The following is a 24,911-nucleotide window of genomic DNA, read 5'->3' on the forward strand; positions in this document are numbered from 1 at the left end:
TGTCGAATCGAACAGTATTCGTCCTCAGGTTCGCTTGCCTATGTGGCCTTAAAGTTTTAGCGGGTTGTAGATTTTATAAATATTTTATATGTCCCAAAATAAAAGAGGGGGTTTCCGGTGTATAAACTTTATTACTCTGCAGCTCGATCAGAACAGAAAGATGCAACATAATTTCAATGACAAGCTAAGCATAAGTTTAATCATAACGTTAAATTGAATGTAACTACTAATTCGGAGGGCAATATTTTAGAAGGCATGTTACAACATGTTACACCGCATGTTATGTCATAACATTAGCTAATATTACAGTGACCTGAGATTAAGCTACTACAACTTTTAGGTCCGATCTCGCCATGGAAATGAGTGATAGAGATTTGATGGTGCATGAATTTAGCTCTTTCAGGGCCGCTTGACTATCTACAAATATAGTCACCGACCATCCAGTTCAACTGTTCGATTCATCAGCAATTCTACGGCGTTTCTTTATTTCCTTTCTACCTGAAATACGCTACCACCTTTATTTAAATTTTAAATTTAAAATACCAATAAGATCGGTTGGAGAATGCGCAGAAGTTTTCAAAAACAAAAAATTGGGTGGTGCCGTTATTTATGGACCATACCAAAACGGGAACCTACTACAAAGATGGATAATGTCTTAACACCGCTGGTTAACCCCATTATAAACTAAAAATACCAAATTTTACACAAATTAGAATATATGGATTAAACCGTAATAATACCGATTATCCGAAGTTACCGTTATCTGTGCGCTTTAGGAAAACGTGGACCTACATATACAATGTTCTGTCACCGGAGCTAGAACCCATTACGAACTACAAATACTCGTTTTTAGGCAAATCCGTAAAAATGTTTACTATCGAGCAGTAAAATGTGTACCTATATAGCCAATGTTCGGTCACTAGATGTAATCCCCATTACTAACTATCGATATTAAATTTCGATGAATTCCGTGAATGTTTTTGGCTAAGATAATCAAAATATCGATTGGCCATGGGAGGAATATTAAAATATTCGCCACAAAATCACACTCTACCACAGGGACTGTAAAGATGAGAACAGACTTGAATGTGTAGGTCGAGGGAAATGTAATACCGATCACGAGCTACCCCAAGATCGACAGCAATTCGCGCAAGCCAAGTCTATCTGCGACATAATAAAAAGTAGAATCAAGGTCCTCAAAGCGCTAAGCGGCAGCACTTGGGGTGCGGATAAGGAACCCTTTTCGACCTCTTAAAACACGATAGGTCGGTCTGTGGTGTGGCTATGCGGCCCCAGTTTGGTCTGCGGGTATAAGGGCTTCGCAGTGGAAGAATATCCAGACCTGCCAGAGAGCTGCACTGAGTACTGCGACAGGGTGCCTCCTTATGACACCAGTTGGCTATGTTATAGAGGAGGCGAAGGTCCTTAATACTCCCCCACCCACGAGTGTCAGGAAGGACATGAGAGGCATTCATACGGAAGCAGTCAGAGATGCCGAATTGTTGAACCTGGAGTTAGAACCAGATTATGAGAACCCAAACACAACATGTATAACTGTTACAACAACCCTCTTTGAAATTCAAATCACAATGTGCCTTTTGACAGCACACTTATTAAGGCAATGTTGCTGCAAAATAATAAAGTACTAACTTTACAATCATCTTGGAGAGTAAATTAACAACTTTTTGGTGTCGAATGCATTTTGTTCTTGTAGTATTGTAAGCATATACGGGCATGTCAAAAATTCCAATTGAAATGCTTTCAATTTCGTAATTTAAAATCGATAGTTTTTGTTTTAGTTTCTTTAGATTCCGATGATTGTTTAGTGTAAATTTGGCAACATTCAAGGAACGAAAAGAATCAAAGCAAACCAGTTAATTAAAAAACACTGCAGAAGCGATAATTGAAAAATATTCTGTTTAACAGCGTTACCAAGGTAGATCTACAAGGTAGTCGCATCAGCCCAGCTGACGGCACCTTTAAATGTCAAAACATTTTGTTGTAATGCTGAATTCGCCCTAAATGAATGCAAAACAAAAACAAAGTTTGTTTATGTCTTCTTCACTAAAAGTATTTTTTTCTGACCTGATTACCAGTAAAAAATTAAAAAAATGAAAAAGAAGAAGATTTTGTTGTTGTGTATTATGTTGTTGGCTAAATTATTAAGATTTTGATTACTGATATTGATATTCTGCTGTTGAATATGTGGTGTATGTATGGCCATATGCATTGGAGTGTTGATTCCCTGATTTTGCATGGAACAGTTCGAGAATTGTTGTTACTTTTGCTGCATATGTACACAGTTAACATGCGATACATTTTGGGCAATGTCGCTGGAGATGTTGGCGGGTGAATCCATACCATGTAGTGCCATTTTATTCAAATCCTAGGTGTTGAGATTATGTCCAGCAATGCCTTTAAAATGTAATTTATAGTGGACATTTCCAGGCGGCCCAGACGTAGAAGATATTACAGTTGTGGGCTTGTATAAACATTTTGGAGGCTAACTATAAACTTGGGGCTGTTACAATGGCCCCCCGAGAGCTTAATTTCCACACACAACATAAAATGTAAACAATCATCTCGTTTCTGATTGGTTGAAACAAATTTGCCGCAAACTTTAAATATCATGGCGAATGTATGTTTTTCGCCTTAGATGCCAATTTTGACATTTGAGGGTATCACAAAAGTTGCTTTGTTGTAGCAATTCGCCGATGCGGTTACCTGTTAGATCTACTTTGAGCGTTACCAAAATTCGACGACTCAGTCGTCGTATTTCACGACACAAGTAAGACACATGTATTTATATGAATGTTAGCTAAACACGCCAGGCGTAAAAATTTCAAAGTTGAACATTTTCAACATTGAAAATTGAACAATTTCTTCTTATGTGTATTGAAAACAAAAAAAGGGATATTACAAAAAATGTGTATGTATGTAATTGAAAATATAACAATTCGATGAATTGAAAAATTACATTTTAGGAATATTTCGTAGTTTTTAACATATGGACCTGGCGTATTTGGTTAACACGGACGTACAAAACATTTTACCGTAATGGGGAAGGTGAATGTTTGTATACGCTACGTAAATGTAAGGTATAGCTGCAAAATATAGTTTTCTTGTGCATAAAGAAAATTAATTTTATTTTGTAAACACAATACTAAAAATACCCCAGTGTGAACATTTTAATAACAAGTTTAGTTTTAACTTATAAATTAATTCCTCTGCAAATCCCTTAATGATTAAAACGTTAAGTAACATTTCAAAATACTTACATTATTGTAAAAACTGCCCCTTTTGAGTTTTTTATCTTTCCTTCAGTTTTATTATTTATGAAGTCAGATTGTATAGCTTTCACAAATGAAAATTTTTTGTTTGAAGACAAAAATAGTTGTTTTTATGACGGTATTGTAATTGTTTCATATGGGCTGATTCGGTCAGTTGTTTTATGGAATAAATAAAACTAATTTACTTAATATTTTACTTAATGTTCAGTTGGACTTTTTCTAACTTCTTCAGAGGTTTTATAAGAATATATAAACGACAAAAGAATTACAATTATAAATGATTGTGGGTTATAGATGTATTAATTCTAGTTACATTTAATTTCTTTTACATTCCAATTAATATTATAAAAAAACCGAGCATCACAACACAAATTTTGTATAGTTTCAAAAATAATTAAAAATGTATAATAAAAATATTGCAGCACAGAACTGAACTTTTTCAAATAATTGCAATTGAATATTGGTTTTTGATGTTATCCTTTTCTTCTTTCTCTTGAATTCGCAGGCTCTCGAGTTGTATCGTTAATTTTCTCTTTGTCCAATATGCGTACATTAGCAAAATCTGCAATGTACCCACTTTCTTTTATCTGCTGAGATGGTGCTGTGTTATCTTGCCTTTCTTTATATCTAATCCATGCTCTCTTAGCATTCTCGTTGTTGTACCAACATATGCTGCATTGCACATTTCACTTTCTCTGCCTTTACATGTAATTTCATAAACATCGTACTGGGACCAAATCACCGTATTCGTAATCGAGTTCTGTTTCGCATAGAGAAACATTTCGATCGCTGTATAATTTATATTGTTTTTCTGTTTTAATTATTGTTTACTGTGTCTCAAGTGTTTTTTTCCTCGTCTTCGGTTTCAGAGGATAAGTACAAAGAGGCATTAATAAGGAAAAATATTTGTGACAAAAGCTGCCCAAGAGTGAGTGATTATATTTTGAAGTTAGTGCTTTTAACCACCAATTGTGTTTTCAACATCCAAAGAATTTAAAAGTCTGGATGCTCCAATATAAATTGAGTCAATAATTCTTTCTGCTTTGCATTGACTTTTCTGTATTTTGTTAGAATAGAATAATACTTATATTTTCTTGTTTCTTTTTGTTTACCTTTTCGACAATATACGACCTATCGTGAACAACTTCGAGTAGAAACAATACGATAACAACTGCTGTGATTTGACCTCTGTTTTAACTTCTCAGTTTTTTCCTGCCGTTTTGTGAATATTGCCTGTAGTGTATTGTTGGATTTATATTCTATCACTGTTTTGTTCTCCTTCGTTGGTGATATGGTTCGTAGTGTGTGACTGTCAGTTTTGGTATGCATGGTATACTGCGAAATTGCTTATAATTTTCAATTGCATTTTTAAATGATAATTTATATTTTTTCTGTAGTTGTTTTTGAGTAAAATTTCTGTGACTTTGTTAATGTTTAAATGCATGTATTCCTCACTGCTGAGGTTAATAACTTTCTAATACGATTGTTAGCAGTGTAAGCACTTTGGTGTCGTCAATTGAGAAACGATTAAAATTTGCGAATTATTTTAAATAAAAAAATTGAAATAAAATTTCCATTACTTGAAAGTGTTTTAAAGTATAAAATACAATTTCACTTGCAAAATCAAAAAGGTTCCAAACCGAAAATGTTTCGTTTTCTGAAGAAGCGAAATAGGGAATTAATACCACTTTCAATTCATCAAATTGTTATATTTTCAATTACATACATTCACATGTTTTGTATTATCCCTTTTTTGTTTGTGAAGAAATTGTTCAATTTTCAATGTTGAAAATGTTCAACTTTGAAATTTTTTACGCCTGGTGTGTTTAGCTAACATTCATATAAATACATGTGTCTTACTTGTGTCGTGAAATACGTCGACTGAGTCGTCGGATTTTGGTAACGCTGTTAAACAGAATATTTTTCAAAATTACCGCTTCTGCAGTGTTTTTTAATTAACTGGTTTGCTTTGATTCTTTTCGTTCCTTGAATGTTGCCAAAACAAAACAATCATCGGAATCTTAAGAAACAATCGATTTTAAATTACGAAATTGAAAGCATTTCGATTGGAATTTTTGACATGCCCGTATATGCTTACAATACTACAAGAACAAAATGCATTCGACACCAAAAAGTTGTTAATTTACTCTCCAAGATGATTGTAAAGTTAGTACTTTATTATTTTGCTGCCACATTGCCTTAATAAGTGTGCTGTCAAAAGGCACATTGTGATTTGAAATTCAAAGAGGGTTGTTGTAACAGTTATACATATTGTGTTTGGGTTCTGATAATCTGGTTCTAACTCCAGGTTCAACAATTCGGCATCTCTGACTGCTTCCGTATGAATGCCTCTAATGTCCTTCCTGACACGCGTGGGTGGGAGAGTATTAAGGACCTTCGCCTCCTCTATAACATAGCCAACTGGTGTCATGAGGAGGCACCCTGTCGCAGTACTCAGTGCAGCTCTCTGGCAGGTCTGGATATTCTTCCACTGCGAAATCTTATACCCGCAGACCAAACTGGGGCCGCATAGCTACACCACAGACCGACCTATCGTGTTTTAAGAGGTCGAAAAGGGTTCCTTATCCGCACCCCAAGTGCTGCCGCTTAGCGCTTTGAGGATCTTGATTCTACTTTTGATCATGTCGCAGATAGACTTAGCTTGCGCGGATTGCTGTCGATCTTGGGGTAGCTCGTGATCGGTATTATATTTCCCTCGACCTACACATTCAAGTCTGTTCTCATCTCCACAGTCCCTGTGGTAGAGTGTGATTTTGTGGGGAATATTTTCATATTCCTCCCGTGGCCAATCGATATTTTGATTATCTTAGCCAAAAATTTTCACGGAATTCTTCGAAATTCAATATTGATAGTTAGTGATTAACTCAGGGGAGTGGAGGAATGGCTTCGTATAGCGACAAGAACAAAAACTCCCCAGAGTTGTTATGATGTGAGATGTGAAGTGTATAGTTAAGGGATTTGGTGAGGTGCGGGTGATACGCGTGTGTGGTGTGCAAAAGAAAGAAATAAAACACAAGAATAATTTGTAATAATTCTGGATTAAATGCATGTTTTATTGGTGTTCTTTCTTTTCGTACAAACAATCAAAATTACCCCAAGTAATTGGGGTGGCGACAGAGGCCGTGTGTTTATGCTTCCGTTTCTACGAGACAAGTGAACCCAGAGGTTCTAAGTGATCGCAGAGGATCCCTTGTCTATTTCTAATACATTAGCAATAAAAGACAAGTGAACGCAGAGGTTCTGAGTGACCGCTGAGGGTCCCATGTCTGTATATTATTACAACTACAACTACTTCCAATGAGAGCAAGGTGAGCCTACCGCTAACAACCAATACCCAGCGGCGATCCGCTCACTATGGTATCCGCCAAGGGAGTTGTAGAGGAGATGCCAGTGTGCCAATCAGCATCCGTGATTGACGAGTATTGGAAAGTTGTGGTGGAACGTATCGAACTTATACATTCCGGCCCCCTTGCTAGAACTAAGAGTCTAGCAATCTATATCAATTTATTATAAGTTAGGAAAGAACGTGAATTCAGATTCCTAAGTGAGCTATAGCTGCAGATTTTCAAATTATCAAAGCGATATGGCGAATTATAAATAGATGCGATTTACTATTACATGTTTAGCGCAAGTGAATATTTCAACAAAAATTGTATTTTAAAAGATACAATGGTTTTCTTGATTGTTCGATTTCAAAACTGTGTGCCAAATTATGTAACATTTGCTGGAGGTACTGAACCGGTGAGGATATATCCGAAAATAGATTTTTGGGCCAACAACGAATCCAAACCAATTTGGGGTGGTTCGGCTTCGAGTATCTTAGGATATAGGTCAGCGCCAAGCAGCAAATCTATTGGACTATTATCGAAAGAATCCGCTAAATCAAGATTAGGAATTCGAGTCTTTAAATTACAAAAAAAAAATTACAACTTCCCCTTGACTTTGGGTAAGACTAACGCTTTTGTTGCGTTTTTAGGGGAAGACAACTTAAGAGAACAAACTTCTTTTGGCGAATTAGATTTGATTTTCAAAGGACAAGTTGAAATTCCAAGTGCATTTTTGAGCTTCTTACTTACAATCGATGCTTTAGAGGAAGGATCTACAATGGCACGAGTAGTGTACGATTTACCATTATGAACAATGTTTACTAGTGCAGTTTCCAAGAGCACATTTTCCTCAATGGTGTTGGGAGACTGACTGTTTGAATTATGTTTTGCAGAGAGTGGGTGCGTTTCAGAGGGCTTTGGATCTCGACTTTTGATCTTCGTAAAAGCCGGAGGGGACTTTGTACCTCGACTTTCGACTTTATTAAAAGCCGGAGGTATTTTTTTAGAATCCGAAACGATATTTTGAGCAGACTTGCAGAACAGCGAATATTTTCGACTTTTAATATTGTTGGAAACCAGAGATGGTTTTGAGCATAATGCTGCAACAACTCTACTAGTTTGTGGCCGGTGGAGAAGGCTGTGGTGCCTTTGTTTGCAAGATTTGCAACTATTGGTACTGCGACAGTTTTTTACTGCATGACCACGTGAAAGGCAGTTTATGCAACACTTATTCTTCTTAACAATCGAGAATTTGTCTTTAAACGATAGTTTAATAAACTTGGGGTAGAGATGCAGCACATGCCTCTGGTTAGGACAAATGGGGCAATAAGTGTTTGGCCGAGGAGAAGGATCAACACATTTTGGCTCATGTATAATGTGACCATTTATATTTTTCGTCAGAGCGGGACGCCTGCGGAATTTTGTAAAAAAAAAATATGCATTTAAAAACAAATTCTATTCAAAAACGGAGAGAATACGTATAAATCTAATTTATGAAATTAATCTTATGTCTAAGTATTTGTTTTATATTTGTCAGCAGAGCAAATTAGTTTTAAAATATCGGGTCTAGTTTTCAAGTAGGAATGGAGCTGATTACGTCCATATTTTATTCATTAGGGAAAAAACTCTTTCGACAGGTGCGTTACTTCCAGGCATACATAAAACATACTCAATAATTGTGCGAAAGTTTGTGCAGTTGAGATTATTAGCACGGAAGTGTTTAAACAGCTCCACCCAACGGTCTTCAGTAGCAACATTCTCATCGTTCAACAGTAACGTCAGTTTTTTTGTAATTTTACCAGTAAATTGCGGACGGAATGAGGAAGGACAATCGAATTCTCTTTAAGTTCTAAGTTATCTCTCTTTAAGCTCTCTAATTTCATTCGCAGACTCTATTGCGGACACGTTTTGTCCCTCGATTTTCAACACGGCTTGATGAAAAATCGCTGTCTGTGCGTTCAGAGCTGGGATTTTCGAAAAACGTTTTTAAAATAGTAGGGCATTTATCTATGCTCAGAAATTTGGTTTTCAAAGGCTGAAACATTTTTAAAATTCTCTCAAGCGCCGGCATTAAAGCAAGCCACCTTGTTTTACTGTAGCCCAACAGTTTCTGATACTCTGTGTCGGTGGAATCACAGAACTCTTTCAGAACTTCTACCCGAATGCTGTAGATGTAGAAGAATGAATAAATTTTCACAATGATGCATTCGAAGTCAACAGGGAGACAATCTGCGGCTGTTTTGATAGCATTATGAATTATATGGGCTCCACACCCAATCCCAATGAGCTGCCTTCCGACGTATAGGTTCAATTTCGCGTAAACATTATTTATACCTTTTCTATTCTTTTCTCCGAAATTGCAGTTTGTATTGTCTGCACAAAATGCCACAATTGTAAGAGTACGATAATTTGCAACTATGCAAAATCGAATTAATTTTTAACGAAGAGAAGAGGAAGACGTAGCAGCAGCCCGGATTGGCGAGCAGTTGTTGCATAGACGTCGTAGCGCATACGCGCATTCCATTTCGTTTAGTTTTTTTTAAATTATTTTATGTTTTCACATCGAACAAGTCCTTTGTTATTTTATATTTTCGTAATATGAATTAAATCAATAAACGTTTTATGTTCCATTAAAGTAAATCCTGACAAACGCACAAGTGTTATTCTCTTAATCTTTTAGTTCAGAAGTGGGATCTTAATATCCACATATATTAAACGCGCTCACGGCTATCGGAAATAATAATAAAAAAAAAAAAACGTAATTGTGTCGTATTCCAAAAAAAAGAAGTTCTAAAAAAAAACTATAAACGGAAAACGCATTGTTGCATAAAAAAATCATATACGTACATATGTATAAAATTTTTTGTGAACATACACGAACATATATACGTTTAAGAACTTCATAATGTGATCGATCGCCTACGTGAGGAATGCAAAGTAACGGTATAACGATTTGGAAGAATATAAAAGGAAAGAGAGGATAACGTACCAACAAAGAAATAACGAACAACAGAAAATGTGATATGAAGTGCAACAACTCAAACGTAACTGGAAACGAAAGCAAAACGACTCAAATGGAAAATAAATAGGAACGAAACGAAATAAAAAAAAAAAACGATAATTATCGAACATAAACAACTAATAAAAACGGACGGAAAACGAAAAAGGCTAAACGATTAGTAAACGGAGGGACAATTAAAAAGAGATCAAAACGAAACAACATGCCGAAAATAACATCATTAAAAGTTGATACATTAAAACGGTTACTTCGCGAAAGAAAATTAGACACGATGGGAAAGAAAAGTGAACTGGTCGAACGGTTATCTAGAGCTTTAGGTAGCGATGAGGTCGAGTGTGAAGATATTGATGGCGTAGAGGAGGAAGTGTCAATACAATCCCAAATTAATACTTTAAAAGATATGATGGAAAATGTGATGTCAATCATACAACAACAACGTCAAGTAACAACACCCATCGTCGATTTACCAGCAAACGAAAGCAACGAGTCCAAGGTGAATGAATCAGCTCTTACCCAGAAACCGAGTTACGAGCCCATCCAGAGAACGTACAGTGTACAAGAAATGGCGGAAATCTTACCGGAGTACGATCCAACAAAGGATTCAACATTCGGCGTAGAACAATTCATCGATAGAGTAGAGAAAGCAGCACAAGCCTACGAGTGTGAAGAAACTCTTTTGCTACTCGCCGTGTATAGAAAGTTAAAAGGCCCAGCAAAGTTATGGCTTGATTCGACTCCAGAATTTTTCGGAACGTGGAATGAGTTAGCAAACGCCTTAATGGAGGAATTCAGCACAAACGCGGATGAAGCAGATATTCATTTTAAAATGACATCAACCGTACGACGGCAAGACGAATCCATCAGCGAATACTGTTTTCGAATGAGCGCACTGGGAAGACGGTATGGTATCAGTGAAACAGCGGCAGTGAAATATACTCGTGACGGATTGAAGCATCGTGAGCTACAGCAAGCAATTGCACCAATACGGTTTCGAACAATGCGAGGGTTACGTGAAGCATCAGGACAATATTTTGCGAGCATCGCTAATTGTAGCAACAGGTCAAATCTAATGTCTTCAACAGGGAAACGCGATCCGTACACCAAGGAGGATGTCGATAAGCGTAAGAAAGCGGACCCAAAGGTAATGTGCTACAATTGTTCCGAACCAGGACATATTTCCAGTCAATGCCCAAAACCACCGCGAAGAGAACGATGCCGAGATTGTCACAAAGTTCATCCTAAAAATTCACCGACACATTGTGGACGTACAGAAACAAAAACTTGTAGCGTACGTAAAGTACTCAATCATAAACCTGTCACCATAAATGGTTTTACATACGATGCCTTGATTGATACCGGTAGTGAATGCAGCATGATCCATAAAACAGTCGCGTATAAGCTAGGAGTCGACATTAGAAAATGCAAGTTACGTATCAGTGGAGTTTGTGGTGGAACGTGTGTAATCGAAGAAGTCTTGACCAACAAAACTTACGATTGATGATATTGAAATTACGGCAGAACTTTACGTTGCGGATGATCATATTTTTACCCCGGACTTAATTCTTGGAAAAGACATTTTTACGAACAATGAAATACAGCTGATAGTAAATGATAAGGAGCAACGATTAGAAAACGCCAAAGTATTCACGACACGGAAAACGGAACGAAAACCGATTGCCTTATCTGAAATCAATTGTGGAGTAAATGACGAAGATATCCGGATTATGTTGTGTGAACTGATAAACGAGTATAGAAATGTTATGGGAAGAGACATCAGCGAAATCGGGTTAACGAACGAATTAAAAATGAAAATAGAATTGACGACAAAGGAACCTATTGTATCCAGGCCATACCGAATACCCGAACCGAAAAAGGAAATAGTAAAAACGATGATAAATGAACTTTTAGCGAACGATATTATAACAAAATCTACGTCCACGTATGCCAGCCCAATTGTACTTGTAAAAAAGAAAAACGGTCAGGATAGATTATGCGTCGATTATCGAAAATTAAACCAGCACGTAGTAAAGGAGATATTTCCAACTCCAAATATCGAAGAACGACTGCAAGAGATAAACCAATTCAAATACTACACGGTCCTGGACCTGAACAGCGGATATTACCAGGTTCCGATGGACGATAATAGTAAAATGTATACTGCATTTGTGACACCAGATGGGTTGTACGAATTTAAACGAATGCCTTTTGGACTTAAGAACGCGCCGGCAGTGTTTCAGCGTTTAATGGCACTAATCCGCGAGAGAGCTCGCGACGGAGATGTATTCCACTATATGGACGATATCGTTGTGGGAAGTAATAGTATTGGCGAAATGTTGGACAAATTGCGGAGAGTATTTTCAGTCTTACGAGAACTAAATTTAACGCTGAATTTCCAAAAATGCACATTCCTAAACGAATCTATAGAATTTCTTGGTCATAAACTACACTCCGACGGTCTAAGCCCAGGGAAGGCGAAAACGGCAGCAATTCTTGAATTTCCAACCCCCACAAATATAACAGCCGTACGACAATTTCTTGGATTGACCAGTTATTTTCGTAAATTCGTTCCCGCATACGCAGTCATCTCAGAACCTCTACGTGTATTATTGAGGAAGGATTGTTCGTTTTATTGGGGTGAGAAGCAGGAAGCGGCATTCCACGAATTAAAAACGTATTTGACATCCAACCCGATTTTGGTAGCGTACAACATGAATAGTGAACACCAGATTCATACGGACGCAAGCTCCATAGGTATTGCCGGAATATTGATGCAGAAGGAAACCGATGTGTGGAAACCTGTAGCTTTTTACAGCAGATCAACGACCGATGAGGAGAAAAACTATCATAGTTACGAACTTGAAACATTGGCAGTTGTCGAAACGTTGGAACGGTTTAAATATTATATATACGGCAAAGAAATAACGGTAATTACTGATTGTAGTGCATTAAAAACGACCATGCAGAAAAAGGAATTAATACCCCGAATTGCGAGATGGTGGCTACGTATACAGGACTTTGACGTCAAAATAGAACACCGAGCATCATCAAAAATGGAACACGTTGACGCTCTAAGCCGAGCACCATATGAGAAACCGAATGAAACCGAAACAGCATCGATGCGTATATCAAAAACCACCGTAAGTGAAGAAGATTGGTTATTCTCAATGCAACTTCAGGACGAGAAAATAAGGAAAATAGTCGACGGAGTTATCGCCAAAGAAAAAACGTTATGCAGCGAATATATCATTGAAAATGGAAGATTGTTCCGGAAAATAAACAATAAACTTTTGTGGGTAGTTCCTAAAGCAATACGCTGGAAGGTAGTTCAAGAACAACATGATAATGCTGGTCATTTAGGACTTGAAAAAACGATACAAGGGCTAACTCAACACTTCTGGTTTCCTCGAATGCGAAACTTTGTTAAGTCGTATATTAAGTCATGTATCGAGTGTGCATACAACAAACACGTTGGCGGAAAACGCGAAGGAGAGTATCATTTTAACAACATAACCCCGATCCCATTCCATACTGTGCATATGGATCACTTAGGGCCGTTTCCTAAAAGTTCTAAGCAAAACGAACATATATTGGTCATCGTGGACGCATTTACAAAATTTACAATAAGGGCAGTAAGGAGTACAGCAACCAAGTACGTAATAAACATTTTAAAAGAAATCAGTGAATACTTTGGATTCCAAACACGCATCATAACGGACCGAGGAACGTCTTTCACCTCCAAAGATTTCCATCGGTTTTGTCAAGACAATGATATTAAACATATTCTTAACGCAGTAAGAACACCTAGAGCGAATGGTCACGCCGAAAGAACAAACCGTACAATACTTGGAATGCTTCTACCAATGGTGAAAGAAGATAGACGATGGGACGAACAAATACGACGGATCCAATGGTCAATAAATACAATGAAAAACAAAACTACTGGCCGTACACCACAAGAATTATTATTCGCGTATCAACCTAGAGATATACTACAGAACAAATTAGTATTAGCGTTGCATCACAGCGAAACATTTGATGAAGAGCACATGCAGGGAATACGAGACGAATCAGCTAATCGAATTAACCAGCAACGACAAGTCGCGAAACAACGGTACGATAAACGTCATGCGAGCCCAACACGATATAAGGAAGGTGATCTGGTTTTAATAGAAAACGAACCAACAGCTACTGGACATTCTAGAAAGTTAGAGCCCCTATATAAAGGTCCTTTTATAATAACGCACGTTTTAGAAAACGATCGATATGTTATTGAAGATTTACCAGGTGCTAACCGAAAACAACGTCATTATAAATCAATTCACGCATCTGATAAATTAAAACAATGGTGTACCCTACCACCCAACGATGACGACAATAGTGAAAGCGGATTCAAAGAAGAAGTTTCAATCGAGGACGATTGATCGACAGAATGGCCGACTGTAAGAGTACGATAATTTGCAACTATGCAAAATCGAATTAATTTTTAACGAAGAGAAGAGGAAGACGTAGCAGCAGCCCGGATTGGCGAGCAGTTGTTGCATAGACGTCGTAGCGCATACGCGCATTCCATTTCGTTTAGTTTTTTTTAAATTATTTTATGTTTTCACATCGAACAAGTCCTTTGTTATTTTATATTTTCGTAATATGAATTAAATCAATAAACGTTTTATGTTCCATTAAAGTAAATCCTGACAAACGCACAAGTGTTATTCTCTTAATCTTTTACAATTTTCTTATTCAAATCATTGCAAGATAATACTTCTTTCAAATAATCCACAATTATATCAGATGATTCGCCTGGCTGCTTTTGAAACTCTAAAATCCTGACTCTCACGCCTTCGTATGGTACAAAATAGCGAACTAAAACAGGGAATAATTTTATTGAGCCATGATTGGAAGCATCGGTTAATAAAGATATGCAGTGGGCTTCGTGAAGGTGTTCTTTCAATTCGTCCATCGCCATAGGTGCCAGCACATTTACAACTATAGCTTGTGATTTTGTACGGGCACATCTAAATTTTTGCTCAAAACATGTTTGTATTAGATTTGAAGCACAGTCATTCGAACGAAAACTGTGGTTTTCTTGCACTGTGTGGTACGCCCACGCACCCTCCGCTGCAGCTATATCCAAGTCTTTGGAAGTCGCCAAATTTGTTCTTTTAAAAAAAGAAAGCATTGACGAGCTTGAAGCGGCAGCTTGATCAGAAAGCTTGTGTTTTTCCGATTTTAAATGCTTCTCAATATCACTGGCACCACCATGTCCAACACTAAAATCAGTACGACATTTTTCACACGTAACGTCTGATTCACCACTTCTTTGTTTTATAAATGGATACTTATTTTGCAAAGAAATGTTAAAAGTACACTTGCGTTTAGGCATTATTGTAATGTTACAATCACTAACATTGAAGATAAATTGTTTGACTTTGCTCGCCTTCTCCGACTCCGCGATGAAAAGATACCAGAACAATTTAGAGCGTCTATGCTTAGGGTACTGACAGAGTGACAGAAACTTTTTCTGTTTTTATAAGCATTTTTAATTTGGTGATTTCCCTTGTTAGGCTGGAGTTAATGTCAACGCCGTCGACGACGCCGAAAAAGTTGAAACAGATTGAACTTTTTCGGCGTCGAATTTCTTACGGCGTTAAGATTAACTGCTCTCATAAAATTTCATACGATTCAATTTTTTTGACATTTGACGCCGTCGACGACGTCGACATTAACTCCAGCATTAGCATTACAAAATCTTTCGAGTTAATTTTAATGTTAATGTTGCTTGAAAAAAACTATGCAAATAAATTATATGTTCACGGGGAAAAAATAACTCATGTATTTTTCATCAATATCAATATCCAGTATTTTCGAAAGCGGGACAGATAACCTCAAAGCGGGACGTATGGTCACGTTACTCATGTACCAACGACTTACTAATGGAACTAGATGTACGAACATGCTTAGATGCCAACGATCTAGTGGAGGAGTGAGGTGAAACATGCTGTGATGTTAACGATTTCTTTGCAGGACTGGAAGAAGTAACATTCTTTGGCGACAACGATTTAATCGAGAGACTAGGAAAAGTGACTATTTTTGACTTTTCTGTGGGCGGATTTTGGTGTATACTCTGAATATACTGCAAAGTTTGTATTCTCTCTATAAGGAAAGCATCTAAGTCTGGCCAAGAAGGCAACAACGACTTATTTTTGATGCTTTGCTCCCACAGAGTTAAAGTCAATTTTGGCAAGCGCTGCAAACACATATACACAGTAATCGGTTCCCACTGATCCGTGGCGACGTCATAGATGGCCATTGCAACGAGACAACTATTAATTCCACTTTGAATATTTTTCAAACCTTGACTAGTTTCTATATCTATGGAAGGAATATCAAACAAGTTTTTGATATGGCTATTCACCACGATGCGCTTATTATCATACGCATCCGACAAAGCTTTCCAAGCTAAATGGAAACTATAATTTGTGAGTGGAAATCTGCTAACGATTTCCCGAGGCTCACCGGTGGTCTTCTGCATAAGGTGGCAAAGGCGCTCAATATCGGAGAGACGTGAATTTTGTACAAAAAAAGGTGTAAACAAGTCGCGAAAGGTGGGCCAAGACATAAAATCACCAGCCAAGACTTCGATATCAATAGGTGGTACTACAAAACAATTACTATCGAAGTTTGTATTGGAGCAACTATTACTGGGGGAAGATTTGGAGAAAGCATCAACGTGTGGAGAAACAGACTGCACAGGAACAGGTTCAACGAGACTGTCCAAAAGCAGCTCGGAAGGATGTACATTTAAAGACATCAGGCGTAGTTCGGTTTTCTACATTACGACTTGAAGCAGGTGAGGACTGAAGAGCCACAACAGGAGAACCATTATTATTGATTGAAGATTTAAGGCGATCAAGTTGTTTGTTTATGGTGGTCAAACACTAATGGTATGCAATATTGTATTTATCCTCAACGGCATCAATATTTTCAACCTGAGCTGTCTCGGATGCCGTGAGGTATTTTTTACACTCAGTGTAAGTGTGCAAGACCTTATCCCACAATTCTCGAATTTCTGATAGACGAATTTCGAGGCTGCAAACTGTGAAATGTGTGGCATCAGTTTGTTCAAAATAGTCTACACTCTTCAGAACAATGTCAGCGGCTCTAGTAAAACGTGTGAGCGGAGTGATCGACATTGTGTTGCTAAATTTATAACAATAACAATACAAACGGTATGCAAAACAAAGAAAATTCGAACAAGGGTTGCTATTGTTGAAAGGAAAAGAGAAATTTTGCAAAACTAAAAACCTCCAAATACTTCAAGAAAGTTATAAATATTGTTCAATAGGAGAGAAATTAAGAAAATCTTTTCCTATGTGACAAATATTACTAAAATTGCTCCAATATCAATATATTAAGAAAATGAATGCTTTGGTTATGCCAACGATAGGGTGTTTTTTCAAAATGTATGACAAATTTCCAAAAATTTACACCAGTACGATATTTATACAAAGATAGTCGAAATGTGCTGCAAATTGAGTAGCTCTACAGAATATCTAATGCAAATTTTGACAAGATTATGCCGAAAGTAGGGTGTATTCTTCCAAAAAATACCCAAACCCTACAGATATTCACAAATAGTACTAACAACTATTAATAAATTGCCCAAAGAATTGAAGAAAATAGCCACAAACTAAAAGTTTCAACGAATATATTTTTTTCTGGAATATGTGCAATAAATGCCGAATGTAGGGTGAATTTGTCCAAAAATTCTAAAAACCCTACGTAGAGTTGCAAACGTTAAATAATATTTAAAAATTTTGCAAAACTAGCCAAAAAACGATAGATTTTCACTAATATTTGTTGCTAAATGTTTCGGCAAAGAATGCCGAATGTAGGGTGAATTTGTCCAAAAATTCCAAAAACCCTACAACCACTTGATAATATTTCAATAAATTATCAAAAACTAGATTCTAAAATAAATTCATACAAAATACAAAAATTAACAATTTTTACTGTTTTACCCCACTGTGCCGTAACCAACAACGGATATCGCACAAAGAGGAATAAAACACAATCGACGTCGACTATGCGTAAGCAGCTACGCACACACAACAAGCGTCGCCACAAACGATCCAACAGTGAGAGTTGGAGATCAAAACAATTTGTTGTTATTTTTACTGTATATCAAACCGACGCTAAAAAGGGCGCGTGGAATGATGAAGTATTTTTGTTGCAATTTTTGGCAATGCAAATTCTCAAGTGAGAATTGATCGACGAATAGAAACAAACGAAGAAGAATTGCAACAACAATAAATGCGCGTTGGCGACGACGACAAAGTTATCAACCGACAGATAGATGCACTGTTATTACAAGAGTGTTGTTATTGTTAATTAGAAACAAACAATTCTCGTTAAAGGGCCCAACCTTTGAAACGTGAAGGGGGATAACAACAGCTATCGTTTGGTTGGTGAGAAATTGAACAACAAATAAACCAAACGACGAAATATAAAATAATGTGAATGTATGCTGTGGTGATGTACCAATGTGGTGATGCAAATTTTTCTTCAACTAAGGCCAGGGAGTAGGGCAACAACGAGGGGAACAATTTTTGTCAAATGAGACTTTTTTTCTCACAAAGTGTTCATTTGAAATGAGAGTTAGAAAACGAAACAAATGAACGAAGCGGAACAAGACCACCAAATATTTTTGTATGATCAACGCGACGACGAATGATCAGTACAAAGAAAGCTAATTATTTTTACAACGACAGAACTACTTGTTGTAGGGAAATGCACTTAATTAACACAAGAAGTGTTAATATAAGTCGACCAACTGACTTGTTTCCAAACGAAAGGCAATTGTATGATCAACGCAACGTAGGTTGATCAGTACAATGAATAATATTTTTTTTATGTAAAGACGAGAGTGGACTGTATGTATGTAGCACGCGCGTAAAGTAATTGAAATTCGACCAAACCGAAACAATTTAAATATTCACTAAGATACCGCGGGTAGCTCACTTCAAATGGTAATCTGAATTTACGTACCTGTTTCTTAGTGTTGATGATAATGATGAAAGAGAATCCAATGATTTCTTCATGCAATACAGGGAGCAACGACAAAGGGATGGCTTCTATCCGGCTCGATGCGACCAATGTTTAACTCAGGGGAAGTGGAGGAATGGCTTCGTATAGCGGCAAGAACAAAAACTCCCCAGAGTTGTTATGATGTGAGATGTGAAGTGTGTAGTTGAGGGATTTGGTGAGGTGCGGGTGATACGCGTGTGTGGTGTGTATAAGAAAGACAAAATATAAGAAATAAAAAACAAGAATAATTAGTAATAATTCTAGATTAAATGCATGTTTTATTGTTGTTCTTTCTTTTCGTACAAACAATCAAAATTACCTTAAGTAATTGGGGTGGCGACAGAGGCCGTGTGTTTATGCTTCCGTTTCTACGAGACAAGTGAACGCAGAGGTTCTAAGTGACCGCAGAGGGTCCCATGCCTGTATATTATTACAACTACAACTACTTCCAATGAGATCAAGGTGAGCCTACCGCCAAGGAAGTTGTAGAGGAGGTGCCAGTGTGCCAATCAGCATCCGTGATTGAAGAGTATTGGAAAGTTGTGGTGGAACGTATCGAACTTATACAGTTAGTAATAAGGATTGCATCTGGTGACCGAACATTGGTTGTATAGGTACACATTTTACTGTAGCCTCCATAGCTCGATATTAAACATTTTCACGGATTTGCCTAAAAACGAGTATTTGTAGTTCGTAATGGGTTCTAGCTCCGGTGACAGAAAATTGTATATGTAGGTCCATGTTTTCCTAAAGCGCGCAGATAACGGTAACTTCGGATAATCAGTATTATTACGGTTTAATCCATATATTCTAATTTGTGTAAAATTTGGTATTTTTAGTTTATAATGGGGTTAACCAGCGGTGTTAAGACAATATCCATCTTTGTAGTAGGTTCCCGTTTTGGTATGGTCCATATATAACGGCACCACCCAATTTTTTGTTTTTGAAAACTTCTGCGCATTCTCCAACCGATCTTATTGGTATTTTAAATTTAAAGTGGAATACGCGAAAGATGAATAAAATGCCTGGATTTTCTCCCAAAAATATAATCTATAGTGTTCAATCTTTCGATTCCATGGCAAAACTAATCAAAATTTTTAACTCGTTCCTCGCAAAAATATTCCTTTCAATCATTTTTTTTTCAAACAATAAATACATACACAGAATTGGCATTACAGCCATTCGTGAACACCGCTATACAGATAAAATTAGAATGATTATTCTCAAAAAACAAAAATAAATAAATAAACAAAAATAAAATGATAATAATAAAAATGAAGGGATCTATAAGTTACGTATATGAAAATCATTGCAGCAGGCTCTTTTTGAAACGTATACAGTCTCGTTGTATTTTGTAGTTGCAGATTCAGTCTATCAAATGCTTCACAGAAATTAGTATACATTGTGGTCGTTTCTTTTCCTCTGGTAAACAAAATGTGAACACGGCTTGTGTTAAGAAGGTTGGATTGCTTTATTGTTATTATGTCAAATTTTCGTTGTTTTGTTTTTTTTTCTGTCTGTTTTTTTGGTTCTTGCACCAATAAATGCGAGGGACCTATCGCTTTTAACAGAAATTGGCTCATTGTTACTGAATCACGCCAAAATTGTGTGTCTATGATTCGACTGCGAACGATTCCAGTGAAAATTTTATGTTTTAAAAAAACAGACGGTAATGGAATATATATATATATATATATATATATATATATATATATATATATATATATATATATATATATATAGCTTAGGGCGATTGAATACTGGGTATATATATATATATATATATATATATATATATATATATATATATATATATATATATATATATATGTTATCGTGTTATCGTACCTAACTACCATATGGTGGACAGAACTCACCCATCCAGGCGTGTCAGGAAGGACCTGTAGATCTAGAGAGGGAGGTCCAGTGATATAAGAGAGAGCCCCTAGATCATGAACCCTAACAAGCGGGTCTGAATAGCATTCATACTGATGCAGTCGCTGCAGTAGTAAACAATTATAGTATAAATTCCATCCCCGGAGTCCATCCTCCCCCATCCATTGCAGCTGAAGAACGTCGGCTGCCTAGGCAAACCTGGATAGTTTTGGCCCAACTACATTCAGGATGCGGAACGCCTGCCCAGTGTGCGATACAGCTGCATCTTTTTAATTGTCCAGCCAAGCCTACCCAATTCTGTCCAGTGGATCTTTGGCTACAGTCCATAAAGGTAGCAGAATTCTTAAACCTGGACATCGACCCAGATTAATTAGTAAATAAACAACTGAGCACGTTGTCACTGCTACAACGACCAATTTAGTTCCGTTATGTTCCAGATCTATTTATACATTATTTATCACCAAAAGCCATACAAGTGGTGATAAAACACCTCTCGAGGAGTACACCTGGTCACTGATTTGCTGACGGAGCACTTCCCAATGCTTGTGTTGATAATTCTACTGCTGAGCATAACATCAACCCATTTAATGAGGAGTAGTGGTATATCAAGTTTAGTAAAAGAATTATAAATAGCGCAAGGTGTGACATTATTAAAGTCCGCCTCTATGCCGAGGAAGGCTGCCAACGTGAAAGATGAGCTATTTAGGTTTATCTAATATAGCAACATTAGATGGGGAAGCATCACAACCCACATATCATTAGCTAAAATGCCAAAAGTCGTAACTGACGAAAACATAATTGCTAACGATATGCTATTTAGAAATTTAATTCTAATATATGCTGTTGCTCTTAAAGTTTATGTAATTTAAGCAATCTTATTGAACTTAATCTGAATCTAAACGTTGCTGATCATCTTTCAATTTTATTTTTTTTTTTTTTTTCAGAATCGATTTAATGAAAGAAGAAGGAGGTGGAAGCGTAGAGTTAATCTCAGGAGGTAGAGACATTCAAGTGACTGCGCAAAACCTTTTCGATTATATACGTCGTTATACTGAGTATAGATTAATAAAAGCCCAAGAGAAAGCACTTGAGGTAGACGTTTTAATAAATAAATGTGTATACATATCATACTTTTGTATCTTCGATGCTTTTAGGCTATAAGAGATGGAGTTTTTGATGTATTGCCGGATACTTGTATGCAAAGCTTGACTGCTGAAGACTTACGACTACTTCTAAATGGAGTCGGTGACATTAACGTGTCTACGTTGATTTCATATACAACGTTTAATGACGAATCGAGTGAGGGCTCTGACAAACTATTAAAATTCAAGCGGTGGTTCTGGAGCATTGTTGAAAAAATGAACACATTAGAAAGACAGGACTTAGTAAGAACATTTAACATTGTATTGTATATTCTTATCACAACGTATTTTTCCTAAGGTATACTTTTGGACAGGATCCCCTGCCTTGCCGGCATCTGAAGAGGGCTTCCAACCATTGCCTTCTGTCACAATTCGACCCGCGGATGATACTCATTTACCAACAGCTAACACGTGTATATCTCGGCTTTATATACCATTGTATTCCAGCAAATCAATATTGCGTAGCAAATTGCTCTTGGCTATCAAATCAAAAAATTTTGGTTTTGTTTAATTTTTTCGATATTGTTTTCTTTAGACACAGCAGGATGGACAAGTATAAGCTATTTAAGAAATAAATGAATTTCCCTTAAAATATATTTTATGTTATGAAATGAAAAATATTATTTGAAAAAGTTCTATTAATTTAGAACCGCCTCACAAAATATTCATTCCTAAATCTATAAAACTATGAAGTTGGACTTTTTTATAATATTAAAATCTTTTTTTTACACACTTCTTACTAAAATTTATATGGATTTTTGGTTTTAATGCACCAATTTTCAATAAGTATCCTTAATATTAAATTCCATTTGCATCTATATGACCCAATGCATTCATGTTGAAAATAAAATAAAGTTATTACCAATATTATTCATAATAGCATTGATGAAATATATTATTATAAATATGCTAAATAAATAAATGAATATTCGGAATTAATAAAATATTTTTTTAACCAAATTTATGGAATTTTTCATATATCACATTATTTCTTATAGGGAGTGTCAACACCCTATAATTCTCATGTTTTATTTTTTGGATTTTTCAATTATTGGATGTGAATCACAGCGTTACCTAAAATTCGATGTATTCAGTCGACGTTTTTCACCACACAATTTAAACGCATGTATTTATATGAAAGTGATTCCAAACCGAAAATGTTTCGTTATATATTATTGTATTGCTGGATACTTGTATGCAAAGCTTGACTGCTAAAGACTTACGACTACTTCTAAATGGAGTCGGTGACATTAACGTATCTACGTTGATTTCATATACAACGTTTAATGACGAATCGAGTAAGGGCTCTGTCAAACTATTAAAATTCAAGCGGTGGTTCTGGAACATTGTTGAAAAAATGAACACAATAGAAAGACAGGACTTAGTAAGAACATTTAACATTGTATTGTATACTCTTATCACAACTTATTTTTTCCTAAGGTATACTTTTGGAAAGGATCCCCTGCCTTGCCGGCATCTGAAGAGGGCTTCCAACCATTGCCTTCTGTCACAATTCGACCCCCGGATGATACTCATTTACCAACAGCTAACACGTGTATATCTCGGCTTTATATACCATTGTATTCCAGCAAATCAATATTGCGTAGCAAATTGCTCTGGCTATTAAATCCAAAAATTTTGGTTTTGTGTAATTTTTTCGATATTGTTTTCTTTAGACACAGCAGGATGGACAAGTATAAGCTATTTAAGAAATAAATGAATTTCCCTTAAAAATACTTTATGTTATGAAATGAAAAATATTATTTGAAAAAGTCCTATTAATTTAGAACCGCCTCACAAAATATGCATTCCTAAATCTATAAAACTATGAAGTTTAAATATTTTATATTATTAAATCTATTTTTATTTATTTATATGGATTTTTGGTTTTAATGCACCAATTTTCAATAAGTATCCTTAATATTAAATTCCATTTGCATCTATACCCACCCAATGTATTCATGTTGAAAATAAAATGAAGTTATTACCAATATTATTCAAAATAGCATTGATAAAATATATTATTATAAATATGCTAAATAAATAAATGAATATTCGGAATTAATAAAATATTTTTTTTAACCAAATTTATGGAATTTTTCATATATCACATTATATTTTATAGGGAGTGTCAACACCCTATAATTCTCATGTTTTATTTTTTGGATTTTTCAATTATTGGATATGAATCACAGCGTTACCTAAAATTCGATGTATTCAGTCGACGTTTTTCACCACGTTTCGCTGAAGGCTTACGACTACTTCTAAAGGGAGTCGGTGACATTAACGTATCTACGTTGATTTCATATACAACGTTTAATGACGAATCGAGTAAGGGCTCTGACAAACTATTAAAATTCAAGGGCTTAAGTTGAGTTTAGGGGCTATGCTGGGATTGACCTGAAATTTTTACGACGTATAGATCTTTTTAACCTGATTACAGCAAGGTAATTTTTTTGTGGGGGAAATACCCGGTTATTGGACCCGAAAGTTGAGATACAATATTCGGTTTTTATCTGGTTCTACTGAACCGATAACTACAAAATGGAGATAATTTGAAATGGGTCCATTTTTGAGTTTTTATGGGTTTTTCAAAAAGCACTAGTAAAAAATATCAATTTTCTTGCATTACTCTGGAACCGGTTCTAGTAACCCATCATGTGAACCCTTGATAGGTATTTTCATAAGCTTTCAAATGATACCCTTTTTGCAGGTATCGGTTCAGTAGAACCGGATAAAAATATTGTATCTGAATTTTCGGGTCCAATAACCGGGTAACCGGGTATTTCCCCCACAAAAAAATAACTTTGCCGTAATCAGGTTAAAAATACCTACCTGTGGTAAAAATTTCAGAAAGATCCGAGTATAGCCCCCTAAACTCAACTTGCTCCACATTTTATTGTACATTCTTATCACAACGTATTTTTTCCTAAGTTATACTTTTGGACAGGATCTCCTGCCTTGCCGGTATCTGAAGATGGCTTCCAACCACAATTCGACCCGCGGATGATATTCATTTACCAACAGCTAACATGTGTATATCTCGGCTTTATATACCATTGTATTCCAGCAAATCAATATTGCGTAGCAAATTGCTCTTGGCTATTAAATCCAAAAATTTTGGTTTTGTGTT

General features: G+C 36.2%; 1 protein-coding gene across 2 annotated transcripts in view; it reads left to right on the forward strand.

The window, feature by feature from the left end:
- The window catches only part of LOC101895110 (E3 ubiquitin-protein ligase hyd), a 169,846-nt gene extending 147,108 nt beyond the window's left edge, over positions 1-22,738 (forward strand). For both annotated transcript variants that reach the window (XM_059122730.1, XM_059122731.1), the window contains exons 16-18: positions 21,581-21,728; positions 21,791-22,021; positions 22,077-22,738. In XM_059122730.1, the coding sequence (XP_058978713.1) occupies positions 21,581-21,728; positions 21,791-22,021; positions 22,077-22,289 (592 nt within the window). In that variant the 3' untranslated portion in view covers positions 22,290-22,738. The remainder of the gene's footprint in view (positions 1-21,580; positions 21,729-21,790; positions 22,022-22,076) is intronic.
- The last annotated feature ends 2,173 nt before the right edge of the window (positions 22,739-24,911 follow it).

The sequence above is a fragment of the Musca domestica genome, unplaced genomic scaffold (assembly GCF_030504385.1).
Source record: "Musca domestica strain aabys unplaced genomic scaffold, Musca_domestica.polishedcontigs.V.1.1 21, whole genome shotgun sequence".
Lineage (NCBI taxonomy): Eukaryota > Metazoa > Arthropoda > Insecta > Diptera > Muscidae > Musca > Musca domestica.